General features: G+C 40.5%; 1 protein-coding gene across 2 annotated transcripts in view; it reads left to right on the top strand.

Moving 5' to 3' along the window:
* Positions 1-26,384, top strand: part of Itch (itchy E3 ubiquitin protein ligase) — a 116,290-nt gene that overhangs the window by 55,400 nt on the left and 34,506 nt on the right. For both annotated transcript variants that reach the window (XM_028888965.2, XM_037205339.1), the window contains 6 exons: positions 6,559-6,716; positions 8,194-8,395; positions 11,114-11,209; positions 14,978-15,152; positions 22,779-22,848; positions 25,319-25,403. In XM_028888965.2, the coding sequence (XP_028744798.1) occupies positions 6,559-6,716; positions 8,194-8,395; positions 11,114-11,209; positions 14,978-15,152; positions 22,779-22,848; positions 25,319-25,403 (786 nt within the window). The remainder of the gene's footprint in view (positions 1-6,558; positions 6,717-8,193; positions 8,396-11,113; positions 11,210-14,977; positions 15,153-22,778; positions 22,849-25,318; positions 25,404-26,384) is intronic.

Genomic DNA, 26,384 nt, shown 5'->3' on the forward strand with positions numbered 1-26,384 from the left:
TTGGATTTTAATTAAAGGTGATAAGAGAAAGCTGTAGGAGGTTGTAGAGAGAACTGGGCAGTTAAAAGCACTGGCTGCTTTTCCATATTACCCAGATTCAATTCCCAGCATCCATATGGTGGCTCACAATTGTCTGTAGCTCCAATACCCGGGGATCATTTAAAAAGATAAAACCATAAATCACAAAGGTAAAAGGAGTCATGTAAAGTTCTCCACCCATTCTGGCTGTGAATTGTTGTTTGCAGTCTTTCCTTACACTGTGAAACCTTCTCCAGCTCCCTCCCGTGCCGATTGTTTAGTCGGTTCTGTCTGTCTTCCAGGTCAGCAGTCATGATCATAGTAACAGGGCACAGTGCCTCCTAGATCTTTGAGTGGGGTGCGCGTGCGTGCGTGCGTGCGTGCGTGTGCGAGAGAGAGAGAGAGAGAGAGAGAGAGAGAGAGAGAGAGAGAGAGAGAGAGAGAGAGAGAGAGAGAGATACCAGAGGACAGCTTTTAGGGCTGGGTCTCTCCTTCCCCCATGTGAATCCCGGTATATAGCTCGGGCTTTCCGGCTTGGCAGCAAGCGTCTTTACTTGCTGAGCCATCTTGCAGGCCCTTGAAACTTTGTAGAACATCAGAATCCCCTGGAGACCTTGGTGAAACACAGATTGCTAGGTTTCATTCATGTTATCTGATTTGCTGCTTGAGTAAATCATATTTAACAAGTCTCCAGGGAATGCTAATACTCTTAGGCTAGACTGGATTTACATAAGCTTTGAGATTCCAGTTGTTCCAGAAGTTTTTGCAGTTGCATAAACAAGTCCATTTCATAGAAGCCCTAATTTACTGGAAATGTCACTCATTTTAGTCTTACCCTCTTTATGTTTATTAGAAAATTTATGTTTATTAGAAAAACATGCAATTTTAAAGATTTAAATGAAGTAGCATTAACAATAAAATGTGTAGTCTTCATGGAAGAAATAACACTTGATGTAAGACTATAAAACCTAGATTATGATATAGATATGCACATCTTAGAGGAATTGTGGAGAAGGAAGGAATTCTAGATTGAAGGAATTAGAAAAATGGAGGTGAAGAGAAACAGGGTTTTTTTGCCCCCCTGCACATCCATGTTTATTGTAGCTCAATTCACAGTAGTGAAATTACAGAATCATTTTAGGTGCCCAATAGTAGAGGAATCGATAAGGAAAAAGTGGTATTTACACCCACCAGAGTTGCAGGACAGCCAGGACTGCACAGAGAAACCCTGTCTCAAAAAGCAATCAAACAAACAAAACAATTCACTGTGCACAGTTTCTGAAACAGGGTTTTTAATAGTGAATGTTTGATCACAACATTTGACTGAAGATAGGATACTGAGGTGGTTTGAATAGATATGGCCCCGTAGATTCATGTGTTTGAATGCTTGGCCTATGGTGAATGGCAGTATTAGGACGTGTGGCCTTGGAGTAGGTGGGCCTTGTTGGAGGAAGTGTGTCACTGTGGGCTTTGAGGTGTAGGATATACAGTTCACTTTCTGTTGCCTGCAGATCAAGATGTAGAACTCTCAGCTCCTTCTCCAGCACCATGTTTGCCTATGTGCTGCCATATTCTGCCATGATGCTAATGGACTAAACCTCTGAAACTGTAAGCCAGCCCCAATTAAATAAATGTTTTCTTTTATAAGAGTTGCTCTGGTCATGGTGTCTTGCCTATTCACAGCAATAGAAACCCTAAGATATTTAAAAGAAATAAAAAGAAATGCATTTGGTCAGTTTAAGAGTAGAATTGTGCCATCTGCTATGCTGAAAGTGATGAAAAACACAGAGGCCCAGAAAGAAGAAGGAACTTGCCTGAGTTTGTGGTGTATGGGATATAGTAGAATGTAGGAACTGCGTGATCTTCAGAGCCTGAGCTCGTACCATCTTGCTTAACTACCACCTAACCTAGGGTAATATTACTTCAGCAAATGCTTAGTCATTAATAAATGTGAACCCTTTTATCGTTTTTTGGTTTATTAAGACATGGTCTCACTATGTAGCTGAGACTGGCCTGCAACTCAGAATCCTTCTGCCTCTTTCTCTTGAGTGCTAGAATTAAAGATGCACTACCATGTCTATCTAGTCGTTACTTATTTTAAATTTTATTTTATGTGTGTATGTGGTGTGTTTGTGTGTTTTCTTACTCAGTCTCGTCTCCACCTTAGCCTTTGGAGACAGGGTCTTTCACTAAACTGGAGCACACTGATTTGGCCGGACTGGATGACCAGCAAGCCCCAGGCACCTTCCTGTCTCTGCCTCCCCAGCACTCACTATAGGTGTCGACTTCCATGCCTGGCTAATGTTTTATGTGGGTGCTGGGGATCAGAACTCAGATCCTCAGGTTTGTGAAGCAAGCCCTTTACCAAGTGAGCCATCTCCCCCATCCTGAATATTAGTTATTTTAAATATTAGATAGATAGTTATGTGGCTAAATAGAGATGTAAAGATACCCTGTGGTGATATTGTGTTCCCCAAAATATTGTGCACCCTAATAAACTTATCTGGGGTCAGAGAACAGAACAGCCACTAGATATAGAGGCCAGAAAATGGTGGCACACACGCCTTTAATCCTATCACTTGGGAGGCAGAGATCCATCCAGATCTCTGTGAGTTTAAAGCCACACTGGAAACAGCCAGGCATGGTGACTCACACCTTTAATCCCAGGAAGTGAGCGTTTAATTTCAGGAAGTGATGGCAGAAAGCAGAAAGGTATATAAGGCATGAGGACCAGGAACTAGAGCCTGGTTAAGCTTTTAGGCTTTTGAGTAGCAGTTCAGCTGAGACCCATTCGGATGAGGACACAGAGGCTTCCAGTCTGAGGAAACAGGATCAGCTGAGGAATTGGCGAGGTGAGGTGGCTGTAGCTTGTTCTGCTTCTCTGATCTTCTAGCACTCACCCCAATAACTGGCCTTGGGTTTGTTTTTATTAATAAGACCTTTTAAGATTCATGCTACAATACCCCCTTAGGGGAGTTTCTTAAAAATATTTGACTGGGATTGATATAATCAGAATTCTATAAGAAAATTATATTTGTCAATGGTATGTATTATAGTTTGTGTTATATGGTTATGAGTTGTCAGCAATAGCAGGGAGATACCAACGTATGCCACTAGCTCCTTGAAGAGTTCCCATCTCTCTTAGGACTTCACACAGTTAAAGCCCTACCTTGAATATAAAGAGTTGAGGATGAGTCAGGGTGAAGAGGACTTAGTTCATAAGTGCTTAGACATACAGGAAAAGGAACAGAACATAACTCTAAGATATGAGAATGGGCTTCTTGAGGTGGAGTTGTGCTTATGTGTTTTTACAGTAGCTTTGTATATGATCCTGTGGCTTTCTAAGTCTCATTCTTCAAAGGATGTAACTTATTAACAAGGTTTAAAAATCAAGCAAAACTTAAAATGTAAATGAAGTTTAAAACTTAGGACAGTGAGATGACTTGACAGATGAAAAGCATTTGGTGTATTTACTCTGGAGACTCATGATTCCTAGAACCCAGGTAAAAGAGGGAGGAGAGAACTCATTCCACGTTGTCCTCCAACCATACACATGCCCCATGACTTGGACGTGCACCCTCCCCCACATGCCCATGACTTGGACCCCCCCCCCCCCCACGCATGTGCCTCATGACTTGGACGCAACCCCCCCCACATGCCCCATGGCTCAGAAGTACCCCACACACACACATAACACAGGCCTCATGGCTCGGACTCACCCCCTCCAGACCTCATGGGTAGGACTCACCCCACATACACAGGCCTCATGGTTTGGAAGTACCCCACACATACGCCCCATGGCTCGGACTCACCCCTCGTACGTACCCCATGACTGAAATGCACCACACACAAACACACACATTGTAGGCACACAATAATAATAATAAAATTTAAAATCTTTTAATTAAATAAAAATATGAGCTGGTTCGCTCATTTCTCATCTTAAGGACTCTTGTAATGAACCCATAAGGTTGTTTATGAGGTCTGTAGTTTGGATTTGGGGGTGAGAAGGGAACAGTGTGGTAAAGCTCATGGTTACACACATTCTAACCCTCGATAGTGTAGTTCCTTTAAAAGCTGTCTTTTATATAATAACACACGTTATCTCTTAAAGCAATTTGGGCTTTCTGTATTGTGTTTCTTGGTGAAGTAGATCTCAGGGTGAGGGCCCCTTTTCCCTTCTCATGTCCCCTTTAAATTTTCCTCTTTCTATTGCCTCAAGTGAAGATCAGAAAAACAGATACAAAATTAATAAAGTAGACGACTAAAAGGTGGATGAGGCAGGTGTGGGGGAAGAGCAGAGGGAGACTGTGAAAGCAGGATCGAGTGGACTTAGAAATTAAGAATACCAGGAAGGAAGAATGACCTTAGGAGAGCTGTATCTCCTGCATTTTGTTAATAACTTGATGCTAGAGGATGGGAGAGAGTCCTACTAATTATAGAAATTCTGACTAGAGATAAATTTTAGAGATAATCTTTGAAACTATGAGATTTGAGATTCTCGAGAAAAATCTGAAGAAGAGGAAGAATTGGAGGGTGGTGTAAGTACAAGATTATAAAAGCAGAGTGACAGAAGTTAGAGTTAGAGAAAAATGGCTTTTAAAGATGGGATGATGGGGCTCGAGAGATGGCTCCGATTAAGACACTTGCAAAAGACCCAGGTTACATTTCTGTCAGCTACATGGTGGCTCACAGCCCTCCATAGCCTCAGCCCCACAGGTCCAAAAGGTACACGTGTGGTACACAGACATGCATGTAGGCAAGACAGTCACACACATAAAAGTAAGATAAATCCAGTCTAAAAATCTTAAAAAAAACAAAAAACAAAAAACAAAAAAAAATGTTTAAGATGAGATAGCTGGGCACGTGGCGCGCTCCTTTTTCCCAGTATTTGGGAAGCAGAGTCAAGGGGTTCTCTGTGAGTTTGAGGCTAGCCTGATCTACAAAGTAAGTTCCAGGCAGCCAAGGCTACAAAGTGAGACCCTATTCCCCTGCCTACCCCCCCCCACACACACAAAAATAGATGGGATAGTACTGGGTATAGTGGCATAATGTATTTGTAGTCTCTATTTGGGAGGTTGAGGCAGGAAATCTTCAGTTTGAGGCCAGCCTGGACTACTTATGAGACAATGACTCTCCTTGTCTCATTAAAACAAAACAAAAAAGTAACAACACCAACAACTACCCAAAAGTATTTAATGAACATTGTCAAATGCTGCAGAAGTCATTATGATCATAGGTTAATATTCTAGGAAAGCTGGTCATCTGGCAAAAGAAAAATCTACCTGCTGCCGTTATCCCAAGAAAAGAGTAAACTCCAAGTTGATTTTAAATAGATTTCAAAAAATGAAAGTATAAAATCATTGGAAGAAAATGTGGCTAATTCATTGCTGAATTAATTACATAGAAATATGAAACTTGCATGTTTAAAAATATAGCATGGAGCTGGGCAGTGGTGGCCCATGCCTTTAATCCCAATACTCTGGAAGGCAGAGGCAGGTGGATCTCTCAGTTTGAGGCCAGCCTGGTCTACAGAGCAAATTCCAGGACAGCTTGGGCATTATACAGGAAACTCTGCCTCATTGAAAACCAAATAAATAAAGGTGTGTGTGTGTGTGTGTGTGTGTGTGTGTGTGTGTGTGTGTGTGTATAAACATTAATTTAACATATATTAATTATATAAATAATGCAAATATATAATATAACTGTTGTGTGTGTGTGTGTAGCATTAAAAGCAAAAAGAAAAGGTTCTTTCAAACCAGTGTACTAAATAAGTATCCTTGGGTTGTTTGGCACTCTTATAGATGATGCTTTTCTAGTAGGAAATGTAGAGGGGTGTTCATATGCCTATAGGTCTATTGCCTATAGGCAATAGGATTTTGAAGACCTTGATTTCATTCCTGCTTATACAGGGCATTCTGAAGCCTTTCTGCAGCCACACCTAGTAATTTTGAATGAGCTCAAGTTCTACCCTCAAGTGACTCCTCACTGTCTATGTCAGGTTGTTACTCTTCTGTTGCTGTGAGGAAACACTGTGATCAAGGCAACTCTTATAAAAGAAAGAATTTAATTGGGGGCTTGCTTATAGTTTCAGAGGGTTAGTCCATTATCATGATGGCAGAGAGCAGACAGGCAGGACACTGGAGCAGGAGATGAGAGATTTACAGCCTGATCCACAGGCAGCAGGCCGAGAGAGACAGGCCTGGCATGGGTTTTTGAAACTTAAAAGCCCACCTTCAGTGACACACCTACTCCAACAAGTCCAACTTCTAATCCTTCTAATCCTTCTCAAATGGTTCCACTCCCTGCTGACTAAGCCTTCAACTATATGAGCCTCTGGGGCAATTCTCATTTAAACCACCCCAAGGAGTTACATGACTTTAACCTATGGCCTCTTTATTTGATTAGGCTAGCCTGAAGTTAGGGGGGAAAAAAGACTTTTTCTCTCATTCCTAAAACATTACATTTTGGGTTTCTTGCTGTTGTTAAATAAATAAGGAGCATTTTCTCCTCCTCTCTCCTCCTGCCCTTCTTACCCAGAGTGAGCACGAATGGATCAGATGACCCTGAGGTTGCAGCGTCAGGGGAAAACAAGAGGACAAACGGGAACAATTCTCCATCCCTTTCAAATGGTGGCTTTAAGCCTTCTAGACCTCCGAGACCTTCGAGACCACCTCCACCCACTCCACGAAGACCAGGTATATATTCTAGCCTCCAGTGCTGTTTTGAAATAATGTTCTTTTGGTAGGAAGAGTTGACACAGTCTCCAGATGTTGCCCATGTTAGCCTCAGATGCTCCTTCCTTAGCCTGGGATCCTGAGTGTGTACTTCTATGCCTAGTGTTTTTAAATAATGTTCTGTTTGGAAACTGATGGACAGGTAAGTATCAGGTCATTGGTGTTTTGTTCAAGTAGAATGTTACTCTGTAACTTAGGCTGGCCTCAAACCTAGAAATCCGTCTGCTTCAGCCCTCTTAAGTGCTGGGATTGAAGGTATGAGCCACCATGTCTGGCTTCTGGCTTTGTTTTTACATTTAAAAACTTGACCAACATTGATCTTTCCTTTAAGTTTTTCTTCCAGGAATGAAGTTCCACGAAGAAGTGCTTTATTAAGAATGAAAATAACATGTAGTATATAAATTATAAACAATACAGTACAGTTAGATTGAAGCTTCTTTGTGTGGTTTGTAACTGTGACATATCTTATAGCTAAGAATTTGGGGGTCTGGAGAGATGGCTCAAAGGTTAAGAGCACTGCCTGTTCTTCCAGAGGTCCTGAGTTCAATCCCAGCAACCACATGGTGGCTCACAACCATCTGTAATGAGATCTGGTGCCCTCTTCTGGCTTGCAGGCATACATGCAGGCAGAATACTGTATACATAATAAATAAATCTTTAAAAAAAAAGAATTTGGTTGTTTAGTCCATTTTATCTTTTAAAAAGCTGACTGGGGTCCTGGAGAAAAGGACTCAGCAGTTAAGAGCACTTGTTGCTCTTGGAGAGAAACTGACTACATTAGATTCCCAGTACCCACATGGTAGTTCACTACCATCCATAACTTCTGTTTTCTTTTCTGACCTTTGTAAGCACCAGGCACACACATGGTGCACAGGCATACATGCAAGTCAAGGAAAAAATAAGTGAATAAATCTGGTAAAAAATTTTTAAAGCTTACTGATAAATGATAATCAGTTTTTAAACAAAAATTCACTAAATGAACGTTTCATGTAGTAACAATATAAACATTATTTATATAGTAGTATTTATATAGAATATCCAGTTTCTGATTAAACATCAGTAGCATCAATATACTCATTACCAACATCTTAAATTAGTCTCAGATCTTCAAGGTCACATAGAGAAGGCAGTTTTAAGGATCTGGAAAGTGGTACCCATGGCTTCCTATTCTAAAAGTTTTTACTGGGCTAGGAGTTGTAGCTCAGTAAAAGAGTACTTGCCTATTGTGCACAAGGCAATGCACCAGAAAAATTAATCATCCAAGTAGTTGCTTTATATGTTTATGATTTCAGAATTTATATGCTGTGTAATTTGATGAGACCTGTGTATTCACATCTTAGGTTTTATTTGTCATCTACTTTTAAATTCTTAAGTTAAAATTCAATCTTGATTTTAGATTTCAGAAAGCAAAAACTTATTTTCCTTAAATCTTTCATAGCATCTGTAAACGGTTCACCATCCACCAACTCTGAAAGTGATGGGTCTAGTACAGGCTCTGTGCCACCAACAAATACAAATGTAAACACAAACACAAGTACATCCGAAGGCGCAACATCTGGGTTAATAATTCCTCTTACTATATCTGGAGGCTCAGGCCCGAGGCCACTGAATACTGTAAGTCAAGCTCCCCTCCCACCTGGGTAAGTAACTGCTAACATTGGTTTTCTTTACGATTTTGTATGTACTCGCTAATTTTAAAAAGATTATATACTATATATATTCTTTCATTAATTGTCTTTTAAGTAATTGTAATTGATTTTTGGGAATATGGAATCCAAGAAAGCTTACCATGTTTTAAATACTACTTCTTCCTTTTTGGGAAGTAGAAAAAAATAATTGAGCTGGGTATGTTACCACACACCTGTAATCTCAGCACTTGGGAGTCTAAGGCAGGAGGATTGTTGTGAGTTCTAGGTCAGCTTGGGCTACAGCATGAGACTCTGTCTCAACAACCGGTATCTATCTATCTTATCTATCTATCTATCTATCTATCTACCTACCTATTTATTTTGGTGTTTTGAGGCAGAGTCTTGTATAGTCCTCACTGACTTCAAACTCACTATGTAGATGAAGATAGCCCTGAACTACTAATCCTTCTGCCTCTGTTTCTCAAGTGTTGGATTAAAGGTGTGTACTATTACACCTGGAAAACAAAGCAACTATTCAAGGACCCCCCACTGCCACCCATAGAAAGTGAAGTAATAAAATAGTCATAATAAAAGTAAAACAAGTAGTTCCTTTTTAAAAATAAAAAAGCAAATACCCTTTTAAAAGATTTTTTATTGGGAGCTGGAGAAATGGCTCAGAGGTTAAGAGCACTGGCTACTCTTCTAAAGGTTCTGAGTTCAATTCCCAGCAACCACATGGTGGCTCACAAACCACCTATAATGAGATCTGGTGCCCTCTTCTGGCATGCAGGCACACATGCAGGAAGAACATTGTATACATAATAAATAAATCTTTAAAAAAAGATTTTTTTATTATAAAATCATCATAGCAATGTAATAATTTAAACTGATAAATTAGTTCCATAATCCCATTTCAATTTGTACTTAAATTTTTTTTAAATTGATGTGTATGTGTGTGTGCTTGATTGCCTTGTCTGTGTGTGCACCACATGTGAACAGTGCCTGTACAGTAGAGGAGGATATCGGAATTCCTGGAACTTGAGTTACAGGCAGGTCTGAGCCATCTGATGTGGGTTCTGGACATTGAGCTTGGGTCCTCTCTAAGAATAACAAGTGTTCTTAATTACTGAGCTATCTCCCCAACCCCTATTTTTAACATTAATACTTTGATCAAATTGAGAGCTCAGTCAGGGCTAAGGGTTTAGCTTAGTGGTAGAGCATGTCTAGTATGTGTGAAGTTCCAAGTTCTACCTTCAGTACCACACACACAAATCAAAACCAAAAACTCATGTTCAGGGCTCAAAGTTATTTGGCTGACTGGTAAATTAATAAATTCATGGTGGGAATTACAGCTACTTAGACAGATTATACCTGTTGGTAACTAGGCCATTTTCCTTTTGGAGAGCTTATGTGGTGTGTTAGTTACTGTACTTACCAGTGGGACAGAACCACTTGAGGGAGAGATTTTAACTTGGTCTTATCACTGTGGCAGTTCGAAAGCAGAGAGCTTAAGTAGAAGCCAGCCTGGTTACAGCCCTCAGTGGGGCATTACCCCAGCAACCCACTTTCTCTAGGTAGAATCTGTATCTAAAGGGTCTACAACCTTCCAAATTTGTACCACTCTCTGAAGACCAAGTATTCAAAGACATGAGCAGGTGTAGTAGGTGGGGTGGCAGACAGCAGCAGTTTGTACCCAAACCATACTGCATGGCAAGCTAAAGTAGGCTGTTGTTTGTCCTTAAGAACAAACTATCTGGGGCCGAGAGATAGCCCTTGCTGCTCTTGTGAGGGCCTGGACCCAGCACCCGCATGGTGGCTCACAAACACCCATAACTCCAGTTCCAGGGGACTCAGTACCTTTTTCTGACCTCTGTGAGTGCCAGGTGTGCACATGGTGCACATACACATGCAGGCCAACACTGATACATATACAACCAAATGCATCTAAAAAAGAAAACGAGTTTAAGGTCTGGAGTAATGGCTTATCAGTTAAGAACATTGGCTACTCTTTCAGATGACCTGGTTTTGATTCTCAGCACCCATATGGCTGCTTACAGTTGTGGGTAACTTCACTCTTAGGGGATCCGATACCCTCTTCTGGCTTCTGTGGGTACCAGGCACACACATTGTATACAGATAGATATGCAGTTAAAGTACCCATACATATAACAATAAGTAAGCAAATAATGGTTAAAATAATAAGCTGTGATGGTTTACTGCTATTCCCTTCTCTTTGGCAACAAACCTGCCCAGAAGACTAGAGTACTTACAGTAGCCAGTCTATCACTCTCCTCCTGTAATATCTGATAATAACATACTTTGACTTCAATTTTTCTAGAATGTAGTCAGAATGTTGCCTTTCAGTTAGCTCAGTTGTTCAGGTTTCAGGGCATTGATGCTTGCTTTTCCTCTTAAGTTCTGAGTATATCTGATCAGATTGGGAAGCTTTGGTCTCCTGAGTGGATGGACTGACTTTGAAATACATGTTATTTCCAGAGCAAACACTTAGGAAAAAGAAACCTCATCCACTGTTGTGTGTCACTCTTGGGGCTTTCTCTCTTTTTAGATGAAATTTCTTGGCTATCTTTTAATTCTGTTTTTTCCTTTATAGACTAAGAGGCTCACTTCCCTTGGTTATATAAGATGGTCATATAAGTGAAGAGGTATAGACAGGATTAAAAAGCCAAACTAATACAAAATACCCTTACTAGTCTTTGATTTGTATTTAAGGTGGGAGCAGAGAGTAGACCAGCATGGGCGTGTTTACTATGTAGACCATGTTGAAAAGCGAACAACATGGGATAGACCAGAACCTCTACCTCCTGGGTAAGTGTCTGAATTTAAAAACAAGAGTTTATCCATTGTATCTATACCCAATGTTCCCTACAGTCCTTTTCCTCCTCTCTGTTCTGCTTTATGTTAGATTCAGACTAGAAAGAAGAGAACTAGAGAACTGACTTCAGCATGCTGAGGGGGTGTTGCTATTGTGACTGATTTTGTTTTTGGAGACAGAGTCTCACTGCATATCCCAGAAGGAACTCTTGATCCTCCTGCCTCAGCCTTTAAGCCTTGCAAGTTTGGGGGTTACACACCTATGCTGCCATACCTTTATGAATGATTTTTACTTTCATCATTTCTAATTTAAAGATTCCACAGTTCTTGTTCTTTGTATTTTCTTGTCTGAACTGTTTATCTGGCTAAGAGCCATAAAATTTTAAATTAGTTTCATTAAGGATAATCATTGAAGGAGCTGGAGAGATGGCTCAGAGGTTAAGAGCACTGGCTGCTCTTCCAGAGGTCCTGGGTTCAATTCCCAGCACCCACATGGTGGCTCAGAACCATCAATAATGAGATCTGGTGCCCTCTTCTGGCCTATAGGTATATGTGCAGACAGAACACTATACATAATAAATAAATAATTCTTTATAAAGAAAAAAAAGAATAATCATTTAAGTAAATAAGAGTTATAACAACCAAACATGGTGGCATATGCCTGCAGTCCTAGCATTTGGGAGGTAGAAGCTGAAGGATCAGGAGGTCAAGTTAGAGGTCAGCCTGTGCTGAGATCTGTCTCAATCCTCCATCCCATGGAAAGAGTTACAGCTCCTCTTATATCTTTTTTGTTTTGATTTGTTTTTGTTTTTGTCTTTTTTTTTTTTTTTTGGTTTTTCGAGACAGGGTTTCTCTGTGTAGCTTTGCGCCTTTCCTGGAGCTCACTTGGTAGCCCAGGCTGGCCTCGAACTCACAGAGATCCGCCTGGCTCTGCCTCCCGAGTGCTGGGATTAAAGGCGTGCGCCACCAACGCCCGGCTTGTTTTTAATTTATTTATTTATTACATATACAATGTTCTGCCTGCATGTATGCCTGCAGGCCAGAAGAGGGCATCAGATCTCACTATAGATGGTTGTGAGCCACCATGTGATTGCTGGGAATTGAACTCAGAACCTCTGGAAGAGCAGCCAGTGCTCTTAACCTCTGAGCCATCTCTCCAGCCCCTTGTTTTCATTTTTTGAGCAGGGTTTCTCTGTGTAGTTTTGGTGCCTATCCTGGATCTTGCTTTGTAGACTAGGCTGGCCTCGAACTCACAGAGATCTTCCTGGCTGTGCCTCCAGAGTGCTGGGATTAAAGTTGTATGCCACCGCCACCTGGCTCTTCTTATATCTTAAGATAAAGTCTCTGTTATTAAAACTAATTGTTGCACCAATTCTAATTGGTCTTAATAATAAAAACCCAGAGTCAGATATCAGGGTGAAAGCTGAAAGATCAGAGGAATAGAACAGCTAGCCACTGGAAAAATTTCTTACCTCTGGGAATCCTCAGACTGAAAAGGATCAAGATCCTATCTCTCTGAATTCTCAGACTGAAAGCAATGAGCTCCTGTCTCCTCCCACCTTATATTCCTCTCTCCGCTGAGCCATATCCCTTACTGTCTCCACCTTCCTAGTGCTAGGGTTAAAGGCATGTGACCCCCAAGGTATGTGCCACCACTGCCTGGCCTCTGTGGCTAACTAGTAGCTTAGCTCTGCACTCTGATCTTCAGGCAAGCTTTATTTGTTAGAGCACAAACAAAATATCACCACCACTAGTGTATATTAAAATCATTGCAAATGGTTGAGAAAGTTAAGGACATGTTGGTAATCATGGTATTAAGTATTTAAGTGTATATTATATAAAATGAAAGAAAATACTTTTTTAAAACCAAAGGGGATATATGGCAAGCATGAGGGGGTACAGTCTACTATGAGGTTGAAGGTCACTCAATGGTTAGAGTGTGTGCCGCTCTTCTAAGGGTTGTGAGTTTGACTCTCAGCACCCACATCAGGCAGTTTACAACTGCCTATAACTCTAGCTCCAAGGGATTCATGTCTCTCTTCTGACCTCTGAGGTCACCAGCACACATGTGCACACACATACATATAAATAAAAGACTTTAGAAAAATATTGCTGGGTGGTAGTGGCACACACCTCTAATCCTAGCACTCAGGAGGCAGAAGTAGATAGATCTCTTGAGGTAGAGCCCAGTCTGGTCTACAAAGCCAGTTCCAGGACAATCAAGGCTACACAGAGAAATCCTACTTTGAAAAACAAAAAAAAAAGAAAGAAAGAAAAGAAAAAATATTAACCTTGCTATCTTGCTAGCTATTAACTAGTATTAATATTAACTAGTAATTAACTAATCCTTAAAGAAATACATCCCTAAAAAGTGTTGTTTGACTTATTAAATTATCAGGTAATATTAAGTGTTGATGAGGAACTCTACGCATAGTAATGCTGGCAATAGTGTAATTTGTGTCTACATAAAAATCTTGCCAGATAGATCAATATATGTGTGTGTGTGTACATATGTATCTCCTTGGTAATTCTATATAGTAAACTTGCATTATGAAGTAATTTGAAGAAAAAACTTTGTTGTCTTGAAGTTATTATTTTATTACAAATAAGTAAAAAGGTAATTGTATTCCTGTGCAAACTACTTTTTTATCTATGAAAAATTCTGTATACAACTGATGTCCCCGATGAAGTTTGCAGGAGTGTAAACGCTCACTGTGGGGGAAAGACCACTTTTTCCTTTGAGACTCTATAAATAAATATATATTACATTTAAAAGACTTCATTGATACATGTTACAGACTTTTTTGTTTGTTTATTTGTTTGTTTGTTTGTTTTTTGAGACAAGGTTCCTCTGTAGCTTTAGAGCCTGATCTGGAACTCATTCTGTAGACCAGGCTGGCCTCAAACTCCCAGAGGTCCTCCTATCACTGCCTCCCGAGTGCTGGGATTAAAGGCACGCACCACCACCTCCCAGCATGTTACAGACTTTTAAAGAAAAAAATTTTAATAAAGAACAATCAGACCACAACCCATAGAACCATAGAGGCTATATATATAGCATGGAGGTCCCTAGGACGACTGTGGCTTATAATAAATTTCAGTTTTACTCAAATTATTGAAAAAAAAAATAGCCAAATGAATGGAAACACATGAACTATGAACCAAAGGCTGAGGGGCCCCCAGCTGGATCAGGCCCTCTGAATAGGCGAGACAGTTGATTGGCTTGATCAGTTTGGGAGGCAACTAGGCAGTGGGACCGAGTCCTGTGCTCATTGCATGAGTTGACTGTTTGAAACCTGGAGCTTATGCAGGGACACTTGGCTCAGTCTGGGAGGAAGGGACTGGTCCTGCCTGGAGTGAGTCTACCAGGTTGATCGCAGTCCTCGGGGGAGGACTTGTCCTGGAGGAGGTGGGAATGGAGGGTGGGCTGGGGGTAAGGGGAGGGTGTGGGAGGGGGAGAATAGGGGAACCCATGACTGATATGTAGAACTGAATGGTATTTTAAAATAAAATATATATATATATATATAAAAAAGAAAAAAATTTTAGAAGCATTGAAGTTCAGTTTATGAATATGAATAAATGATTTCAGATAAATGAGAAAGCTGAAGAGGTAGCTCAGTGATAGAGCACTGACTAGCATGTGTGAGGTCCTGGATTTGGTCCTCAGTACAAAGAGAAGAATACTTAGTTTCTCAAGGTAAAAGTCTTATATGTTTTTCACAGGAATTTCTTAAATTAGTTGTTTCTTTTCTGATTTAGTTGGGAACGGCGTGTGGACAATATGGGACGTATTTATTATGTTGACCATTTCACAAGAACAACAACGTGGCAGAGGCCAACATTGGAGTCTGTCCGGAACTATGAACAGTGGCAGCTACAACGCAGTCAGCTTCAGGGAGCGATGCAGCAGTTTAACCAGAGGTTCATCTATGGGGTGAGTAGCCTATTGGTTATTGGTTATTGTAGCTAATGCAAACCTTGAGTCTGGGGCATTTGGCTGGTGAAGATTTGGCTGGTTAAGCATGTGGCTGGTTAAGCTTCAGGCTTTTGAGCAGCAATTCAGCTGAGACCCATTCCAGATGAGAACTCAGAGGCCTCCAGTCTGAGGAGACAAAACCAGCTGAGGATCCGGCAAGGTGAGATAGCTGTGGCTTGTCCTGTCTCTCTGATCTACCAGCATGGACCCCAATAACTCACCTCAGGTTTGATTTTATTAATAAGAACCTTTAAGATTCATGCTACATCTGGCGCCCAACGTTCGTGATACGAATTCATGAAAAAGCCTGTGGCCTTGTGAGCCCCAGCTACACTCAGCCGGCGGTGGTGGCGCACACCGGTAGGATTTGCTGAAGGAGACAGAGGCAGGAGGATCCGGAGTTTGAGGCCGGCCTAGGAGGCTTGGGAGAAGCTTTGGCCCAGACTGAGCCACAAACAGTGGTGGGACCATGGAAGCAGTGGCTACTGCTCCACGTTGCCAGCTCCTTCTCATCGTGTTGGTGACTGCGGTGATGCTGCTACCTGGGACGAAAGGTTTACTGCTGCCGGTTCAGAGAAGAATTTCCAGGACCATCGTGTTACAAGAAAGCATCGGCAAAGGTCAGTTTGGAAAAGTTTGGCAAGACAAATAGTGGGGAAAAATTGCTGTGAAGATTTTCTGTTCTAGGGAAGAATATTCATGGTTCCGAGAGACAGACTTTTATCAGACTGTGATTGCTCCAAACCACAGAGGAGGCAAAAAAAAAAAAAAAAAAAAAAAAAAAAAATCCGCAGGAAACCATGACCACGCCTAACAGTGACTTTGAAATCTTCAAAAAGATGACAGGATCCTACAATGATGATTCCACATGGACTATGACAAAGCCACTAAGCCGATTACCATGGAAAAATCGACTTTGGACTACAAACTGGTCAGGACAATTTTGAGAGGACTAGCTGAGATGATACAGCCTGACGGACTACTCGAACAAGGACTTGAAACAAGCCCCGAACTTTCCTTTTATGCAGAGAATGGACAAATGATACAGGACTTGACGATTAACCCAAAAAATTTTCTTTTCAAGATTCCCTAAAGATATCTTCACCCCTAGAAAGCAAAAAGAAAAAGAGAATATAGATATGAGATAGATCATCGAATCTACTCTGAGAAAAAAGATAAAGAAATAATAGGATAAATAGGTAGATCACTGAATCTACACTGAAGAAAAAGGGGAAGATATAAAAATGACAAAAGGTAGACTACTGAATGTATTATGAAAGAAAAAAGAATATGGATATGATAAGATAAAAAGGGAGATTATGGAATCTACTTTTAAAAAGGAACTACTTGCTTTAAATAAGATAAGTAATGAAAATTTTTTGGTCTGAGTTTATCAGATGTTACTGGACTGGACATTGTTAATATATATAATGGAGTTTTTTTTGTCTGGATCTGTCAAATGTTAATGGACTAGACATTGTTAATGTAATCTTGACTGTATATTGCATATGCTTATTGAAGATAGTTTTTCTTGTATTAGTTATAAGCTTCTTTAATTTTAGACAAAAAGAGAGGAAATGTGGTGGTATTGTGTATTCTAATAAATTTATCTGGGGTCAGAGAACAGACAGCCACTAGATACAAAGGCTAGAAAATGGTGGCACTCACACCTTTAATCCTAGCATTCCAGAGATAGAAATCCCTCTGGATCTCTGTGAGTTCAAGACCACATTGGAAATAGCCAAGCATGGTTGACACGCCTTTAATCCCAGAAAGCCAGCCTTTAATCCCAGGGAGTGGTGGTAGAAAACAGGAAGATATATAAGGCATGAGGACCAGAAACTAGCGGCATTTGGCTGGTGAAGATTTGGCTGGTTAAGCATGTGGCTGGTTAAGCTTCAGGCTTTTGAGCAGCAATTCAGCTGAGACCCATTCCAGATGAGAACTCAGAGGCCTCCAGTCTGAGGAGACAAAACCAGCTGAGGATCCGGCAAGGTGAGATAGCTGTGGCTTGTCCTGTCTCTCTGATCTACCAGCATGGACCCCAATAACTCACCTCAGGTTTGATTTTATTAATAAGAACCTTTAAGATTCATGCTACAAAGTTTTTCTTCTGTAAGAGGGCTGCGATTGCTCTTTCAGACCCACTGGGAGAATTTGCAGGCTGTGATGGCACACAGGCATGGCACTTCTCACAGTGCTGAATATATGGCCAGCCTTCATCAGGCTTCCAGGAGAGGGGTCAGCAGCTGGGAACTGGCTGTTATCCTGAATAGAAAGTAATATGTGGATATGTAAGAAGTATAAATTCGTGATTTGTAAAGAACAGATTTAAAAAAAAAAAAAAAAAAAAAACCTTGAGTCTGCATGTGTCGGGTAAAACACTAAAAAGACAAGAGAGTAGGGTGGCAAGCCAGTTTGTGCCATAGGTGGTATAGGACTGATCTTGTGAGTTCTGTCTTTTCTGTTAGTGTTAAAAATAAACAACAAACAGTGGAGTGGTGGTGGTGCCTTTAGTCCCAGCACTCGGGAGGCAGAGGCAGGTAGAGCTGTGTGAGTTCGAGGCCAGCCTGGGCTACAGAGTGAGTTCCAGCAAAGGCGCAAAGCTACACAGAGAAACCCTGTCTTGAAAAAAACTGAAAAAACAAAACAAAAACAGAAAACAAGTTAGAGCAATTTAAAATTTTTAGATAAGATGAATAAGAATGGACCCAAGCAGATTGAAAAGAATTGGTACAACTGTAAATGTAGAACTGCCTGTAACTTACGGACCATCTCACTGCTTCAGTCTCTGGGAACCTGACTTAAGTGGTGCGCAGAGCTGACGGGGGAGTTGAAGCGCTGCATACTTACTGACCAAATACAGTGTTTGGTGTGTTGCTCTACTGAAGAGCTTTCACTCCTTATAGTAATACACGCTACAGACATCTATACCATATATGTTTATAAAGAAGTTTCTTTACAAAGCTGGATTTGATGGTGTTCAACTATTACCCCAGGATTTGGGAAGTTGAGGCATGTAGCTGAAAGTTTTCCTGTGCCCACCCAGCTCCCATGTCCTCATGGTCCCACAGCTACTCAGACAGACCTAAATGAATACACAGAGGCTTATCTTAATTATGAAATGAAGGCCTATTAGCTCAGGCTTCTCGATAGCTCTTATACTTAAACTTAGCCCATTTATGTTAATCTATATGTCATGTTCCGTGGCTTTACCTGTGTGCCATTACATGCTGCTCCCTGAATGGTGGGCTGGCGTCTCCTGACTCATCCTTCCTCTTCCCAGAATTCTTCTTGTCTGCTTATCCTGCCTAGCTACTGGCCAATCAACATTTTATTAAACCAGTATACAAAAGTAGTATTCCACAGCATTTTCCCTTTTCTGTTTAATTACAAAGGAAAGTTTTAACTTTAACATAGTAAAATTATATGTAACAAAACGGTTATAAAGCGAGAATTACAGTTACAATATCTAGTCTGTTTATATTTGGCAAATTCAAGGAAAATATTCTATTTATCCTATATTTGTGAGTCTAAAGTTTCATATCTAATTTATCTTTTATCATAACCAAGGAAAATTATAACTATCTAGTCTTCAACTACATCAGAGACCCCAGAAGGGTATAATATTACCTAAGTAAATAAGAAGTACAGTGTGTGGGGGGGTGGCGCATGCCTTTAATCCCAGCACTCGGGAGGCAGAGGCAGGCGGATCTCTGAGTTTGAGGCCAGCCTGGTCTCCAAAGCGAGTTCCAGGAAAGGCGCAAAAGCTACCCAGAGAAACCCCATCTCGAAAAAACCAAAAAAAAAAAAAAAAAAAAAAAAAAGTACATTGTAAGCAACTTCCAAAAATCTAGAATGACAGAGACAACTGGCTGCCTGGACAGTTACCCAAAGTTCCTCTGCAGCATTAGGACACCCATCTTTAGCCCATAGGCCTAGTCTTTCAGTCGTTTCTGTGTCCTGTAAAATGTCTGGCAGTTTCTTCTGCAAAGCAGGAACATGAAAGATCATCTTGCCTTCCAAAGTTCAGTGGTCACCTTCCTATGGGTCTTGCCTGTTTAGTTTATACAACATTTTGTCAATCAGTCTAGGCAAGAACAGTTTCTTGCCCAAATGGCTGTTTTTGCCAAGAAGAAGATAAACACCATATGGAGTGTCTTCGATGCCCATCTTTCTCTTTGAAATAAATCGGTGCTGCCAGGGGCAGATGTGTCTCACTGTCCAGAAAGTCTAAGTTTTTAAAACATTTTAAATGCCATATTCTGTAGGTCTTTGAAGTATTTGAAGATTACCTACCTAATTGAATTATATCTATGTATACCTAGAAAACTTAACATGACTATAAGTTTGACTATCATAGAAGACTAATTTTTTTTTTTTTTTTCTCTTTGATGTCCTTTATTTTTCTGAGTTTGCTCTGCCACATACTCCTACACCTGTGCTGACTCACCACAGGCCAAACGCAATCAGGGCAGTGAACAGAACCTGGGAACCAGAAACAGAAATACAACTTCTCTTTTGTAAATTCACTTTAGTATTTTGTTGTAGTGATGGAAAGCCAAGTAACACAGTTGGATTGTATGATATTGTCTTAGGGTTTTTATTGCTGTGAAGAGACACCATGACCATGACAACTCTCATAAAGAAAACATTTAATTGGGGTGGAGGCTTACAGTTTCAGAAGTTCAGTCCATTATCATCATGAGGCATACCATAAAGGCAGGCATGGTGCAGAAGGAGTAGCTAAGAGTCCTACATCTTGTAGGAAACAGGAAGTTGACTGAGACACCCTGCAATATCCCGAGCATATTTTAATCTCAAAGTCCATGCCCACAATGACACACGTCTTCCAACAAGCTATACCCACTCCAACAAAGCCACACCTCCTAATCTCCCTGTGATATTATGGGGGCCAACTACATTAAATTATCACAAGGAGGTATGTAGCTACAGAAGACTAATTATTAATGTGTATTTCTCACTATACATTACAATTTCAAATGAGTTGCACAAACAAAATACTTTAAACAAGAGTAGAGATATACATACAGTATTACAGCAGAGACAGATGACTCACTCACTTGAGCTCAAGAGTTCAAGGCCAGCCTGGACAATGCAAGAAACCGCTCAAAAACAAAACATAAAAAAGAAAAAAACTACCCAGACATGGTGGTAAATGGCTTTAATTCTGGTGCTCAGGAGACTTGGAAGGCAGAGGCATTCAGATCTCTGAATTTTAGGCCATCCTGGGCTATATTGTGAGTTCCAGGTCAGCCAGGGCTACAGGCTGTATCGTGAGACCTTGTCTGGGATGGGGCAGGATGGAGATAGACAAAACAAAACAAAATGAGGCACTTTTTCCTATATACAAGCAAATGGATTAAACACATATGTTCCTTCAGACTAATAGTGCAAAAGACAGTGATAAGGGGTTGAGGATTTAGCTCAGTGGTAGAGTGCTTGCCTAGCAAGCGCAAGGCCCTGGGTTCAGTCCTTAGCTCCAAAAAAAAAAAAAGGAAAAACAGTGATAAATATATTAGTGCTTTCCTTGCTGTGTGCTGTTGAAAATTTTGTAATCTCAAGTCATAATGTATCACAGATCTGTCCTTGAGAAAAGTAAAATAGTCCATGTCAAAATAAATGGGTTTGTTGGGCTAGCATATAGAACTTGAACCAAAGAAAAGCAGCTCTGCCAGAGGCCTGGAGAAGCTGGCACTCTCCATTGCAATTGCCTCAGCATCATGTGAACTTTTCTTTAGAATGCACCAGAGTAAAACGTCTTTACTCTTCTTCCTTGGCATTACTTTTCCTCTGTTTTCCCACCTTTTCTTTTAAGTTTTTATTTATTTTTATTTTATGTGCCTGAATGTATGTCTGTGCACCACATGCATGGAGTCAGCAGAAGGCATCAGATCCCATAGTATTGGACTGGAATTACAGCTGGTTTTGAAGTTGCCATGTGGATGCTGGAAATAGAACCTGGGTCCTGTGAAGGAGTAGCCAGTGTTCTTAACCGTTAACCATCTCTACAGACTCTCCTGCCTTTTTCTTGGACCTCTTCATTAGAATAGTTATCACTTACTGATGTGGACAAATTCATCTCCTTCTCTTCACTGCTCTGTTAAGATCAAGACACCTTTCACTCTAATAAGTGTTTTCCCCATCACTGCTTTTGGAAACATGTCACTATATTCCCCTTCTTAGTAGTTTTAGAGGTTAAATTAGTTTTTGTTTCTTGTTTGTCTTAGGTGTGTGTGTGTGTGTGTGTGTGTGTGAGAGAGAGAGAGAGAGAGAGAGAGAGAGAGAGAGAGAGAGAGAGAGAGAGAGAGAGAGCGAGCTTTCATGGGGGGTTATTGAGGGAGAGGATATGTAGACTTAAACCTTGGCATCTGCTTTTCTCATGGCTGCCAACACTATACTCAGCTTCTTGCACTTCCTCTGGGCATGGATGTACATCCCTACCCTCTTCTTCATGGGCTTGAAGGCTTTCTTGGCCTTAAGAACCTCTCTAGCAGTGACATGATGCATTGCTCATAGGGCATAAAGCCACATACCCCCCAAATCATGAACCACACGGATTTGGGGTGCTTGGCGAGGCGTCTACAGCATTGGCCATGCCTCAGCTTGCCCCCGTTCTTTCATCACCTTCTGTCTTTTAGAACCATTGTTGCTGCTCTTCAAGGGTGCCCTAGCTTTTCATGTTTATTTTGAAACATGGCTTCACTAAATTCCCAGGCTGGCCTTCATCTTGAGATCTTGGCTAAGCTTTCTAAACAGCTGGGATTATAAGCTTGTGTCAATCATATCCTGTCCATTTTCTTTTTAGGTCTATTCTGTTTTACATTTTAGTTTCTGTCTAAATTATTATAGGTAAATTTCTTCTGGGTATAGATCCTTAACTTGCTTGCTTTTTTCAACCCTAGTTCCACATGAATCTCCAATGGCTTTGGAGTCAGGTACATCTGGTTCCTGTCCACAGTTATTTTGAGTGATTTTGGATGAGCTACTTAACTCACCAGGACCCATTTACCTTTCATGGGAAATGGACATGAACTTCATTGCCTTGGTGACATTTTGTTGTTGTCTTTCTTCTCCCAACTCTTCCATCTGCATGTGCGATCTTTTGGTTTTTGAGTACACATGCAAGACTTTTCTCAGCCATCTGACCACTCCAGGAACTGGTTTTATGAGTGACTTGAGGGGAACATATGAAAGCTATTTGACCACTCCAGGTACTGGTTTTATGAATGACTTGGTGGGGAATATATGATTCTCTAATTTTCATGTTACTAGCAGAGGAAACTTTGTAGCACAAGGGAAAAACTAGTAATTTGCAGGTAAGAATTTATACAGTTTATGTACTATCTTAATTTTACATAATTTTAATTGTTAGATATTATTATATAGGGGTTTCAAAGATATTTTTAGCAAAAATAAAAGTTTTCTAAGTGTGAATTTTGTAAGAATATGTTGTATCGTACATACCAGGGAAGCCATATTGGAATTAATACAGTTGCTCTGAAATGATGTATTTATGTTGTGAATTATTTGTCTAATTATTCATTTTTTTATTCTTTATAGAACCAAGATTTGTTTGCTACATCACAAAATAAAGAATTTGATCCCCTTGGTCCTCTGCCCTCTGGGTGGGGTAAGCACATCAGTTTTAATTTAAAGTCTGTTATTGGAAGATCTGGCTAGAGAGCTGCTCAGTGGATAGATAGAATGTTCATCTAGCATGGGCAGAGCTCTGGGTTGAGTTACTAGCATTGCAAAGTGAAAAGAAACAGATCATTGATACGGCAATCTGGAAGGACCTCAACGATGCTAATGCTTAGAGAAGAAAGTCAGTTTCACAAGATTACAATAATTGTATGATTCTTGCGGCTCCAGCTTCTATTACTATCACCAAATACTTGAGGCAAGATCCTTTATAATGAAAAGAGGCTGTGTTGGGGAAATGGCTCAAGTCAGAAGGGTGTTTGCCATGCAAGCAGGAGGACCTTAAATTGGATTCCCAGAACCCAGGTCAAAAGCCAGCTGTGGTAGCACATGTCTGCAATCCCGTGGGGGTTGAGGAGACCAACAAATCCATGAAGCTCTTTGGTCAGTTTGCCTAGTCAAATTGATGACCAACAGGTTCATCGAGAGACTTGTCTCAAAAGTAAAGAAAGCCAGGCATGGTGGTACACATAAAATCCATTTTTAAAAATCCCATTGTTTTTTCCTTAAAATTATTTATACTCTGTAGGTGGAGGTTTCTGTCTAGACCACTGATCAGCTCTCTCCTACCACCCACTCCCCAAATAACCACACAGAGACTTAATACTATATGCTGCCTCAAGGCTCGTTTACCTCATCTACATTTTTCCTATCTTGCTTGCTCTGCGTCTTGTGGCCTCTCCTCTGACTCTGTTCTTCTTTCCCTAGTATTCTCTCTGCCCTGAAAATCCTGCCTAGCCATTAGCCAATCAGCTTTTTGTTAACAATGAGAACAACTTGTCTTCACAGTGTACAGAAGGATTATTCCACAGCAATACTCAAAACATTTTGGTGATAGCCCAGCATGATGGTACTTGCCTGTAATCTCAGCACCTGGGAGTTAGAAGTTAAAGGATCAGGAGTTCTGGGCCAACCTTGGCCCAATGAGTTTAAAACCAGCCTAAACCGTCGGAAACCCTGACTCAACCAAGCAAAAGCAGAGAGATAGTAAAATACTTCCTGTGCAACATGAGAACCTGAATTTACTCCTAGCATCTATGAAAAAATGTGTGGTGCCAGATACTTGTAATCTTGGAGATATTTGAGAGGATCCCTAGAGTTTGCTGGTTGACCAGGCTAGCTAAATCAAGTGAGTTCTGGGTCAATGAGAGACTCTTGTCTCAAACAAACAAACAAACAAACAAACAAGGTAGATAGTAACTGAGAAGGAACATATCTGAGGTTGTCTTCTGGACTCCATGTGCATGTGCATTAATGTGCTTGTACATGCACACTCACATCCACCTGGCATACAAACAAGTGTATACACTCACCAAGAAACAAAACAAAAACTACTTCTCTGAGTGAAGAAGGTTAAAATTTATACCCTGTCCTTAATTTACTTATCTATTAAGATATATATTTTTTTATTTTATGTGTATGGGTGCTTTGCTTGCATGTATATCTGTGTGCCATGTGCATGCCTTGTGCACACAGAAGAGGGGAGTCAAATCTTGAACTGGAGTTACAAGCAGTTGTGAACCACCACATGGGTGCTAGGAATGAACTCAGGTCCTTCGTAAGAGTAGCCAGTGCTCTTAACCACTAAGCCATTTCTCTAGCCCTCGCCCTTCATTTTATGGCAAAAGAACTATGACTCATTTTTATGGGGATGATTATTAACAGACCATTTTTACTCTTTTAAAACAGCTATAGGAAAACCACTTCTTGGTCTCAGAAGCTTGAGTTGTGGGCTTTGTCATTGTTATAGAATAGCTTGCCTAAAAGACTGTCTTTGCCTACTGTGTTTATGTGAGGTAGACCTAAGTACCTCGGGCGTAAATTGCTTACCTAGTCCTCATGATGCCTTAAGTCACACCTACCTACTTTAACACAGAAACCCATATGTGATTTGTGAAAAGCTAAACAGCTGAGAGGTCATATGGGCAGGGCATTATGAATTAAATCTTTTTAGCATCTTAGAAATTTTATTTATTTTTTTAAAAAAAATTGTTTTTAATTATGTGTGGGTATGTGTGTCTGTGGATTTGTACACATAATTTCAGGTGCCCTTGAGTTACAGACAGTTGTGAACTATCTGATGTGGGTGCTGGGAACTGAACTTGGGTCCTCTAAAAGAGCATACGTGCTCTTAATTGTTAAGCCATCTCTCCCAGCCCAGAAATAATATTAATAACTTGATTCAGAAAGAGAAAGCACTGTCAGAAGTGTGAATGGGCTAGTGAGATGGAAGAAAGGCATATATTCAAAGGCCAGGATAATCTTTTGTGTGTGTGACATGATACAGAAATTATAACATCAGTAGTCACTAAATGGGCAGATTCAGCTTATTTTATCTTAGTTTGAGGGGAAAAGACCATTCCAGCACTAACACTGTGTTTTCACTGTGTTTAATGAAGAGAAGAGAACTGATAGCAACGGCAGAGTGTATTTCGTCAACCACAACACTCGGATTACGCAGTGGGAAGACCCCAGAAGCCAAGGGTAAGAACTCCAGTGTATGTATGGCTTCTAGAGACTGTCTACCGATTTTTGAATGATTTATGTATTTTTTCCTCAGAAACCTTAACTACTAATCCCCTACATACCTTGGAAGGAGAGAAATGATTACTTTCATGTAATGAAAAGCTTGAGTCTCACGAGAATGAGGCGGGAATGAGTTGGCACAACTCACTGGTTTTCTTTTTCCCACCAATAGAATTACAGAACTAAGAAAAAACATAAATATGTTTATATGTTATATGGCATAATGCTTATGTACATTATAAGAGTTTGCTGGTTAACATACCAAGAGACCACAAGTTTGCCTTTTTTAATGCTTTATGACAGTATACAATGATTTATGTTACCTAAATTATGCCATTCTGTGTACTAAAGTTAGCTAAGGCCTTGTTAAAAAAAAAAAAAAAAAAAAAAAAAAAAAACACTCAGACAAAGTAATTCTCAGGCTAGGTGTAGTGGTGCATATCTTTAATCCCAGCACTTGGGAGGCAGAGGCAAACAGATCTCTGTGAGTTCAAGGCCAGCCAGGGCTACAGAGTGAGACACTGTCTCAACCAAAAAAAAGAAAAAAGAAAAGAAAAGAAAGAAAGAAATTCTTGTTTTTCTTGTTTCTCTTTTCAAACAAAAGCTATATAGTCTTAGAGTTCTGGAAGCTAGAAGTCAGAAATAAGGTGTCAACAGACTGTGTGCCCTCTGATGGCCAGGGAAAGGGGTGTACTCCAGTACTCCTGTCCACTACCATCTCCTTCACTGCCTCCTCTTCCTCCTCTTCATCCTTTTTCTCCTCTTGTTTTCTGAGTAATGGTCTCTTTATGCAACTCTTGCTGTCCTAGAGCTCACTCTGTAGACCAGTATGGTCTTGAACTCACAGAGAGAGATTTACCTGTCTCTGCCTCTCAAGTGCTGGGATTAAAGGTGTGTGTCACTGTGCCTGGCTTCTCCCAATTTTTAGTTTGTTGGCTT

This window comes from Peromyscus leucopus, chromosome 4, assembly GCF_004664715.2.
Source record: "Peromyscus leucopus breed LL Stock chromosome 4, UCI_PerLeu_2.1, whole genome shotgun sequence".
Taxonomy (NCBI): Eukaryota; Metazoa; Chordata; class Mammalia; order Rodentia; family Cricetidae; genus Peromyscus; species Peromyscus leucopus.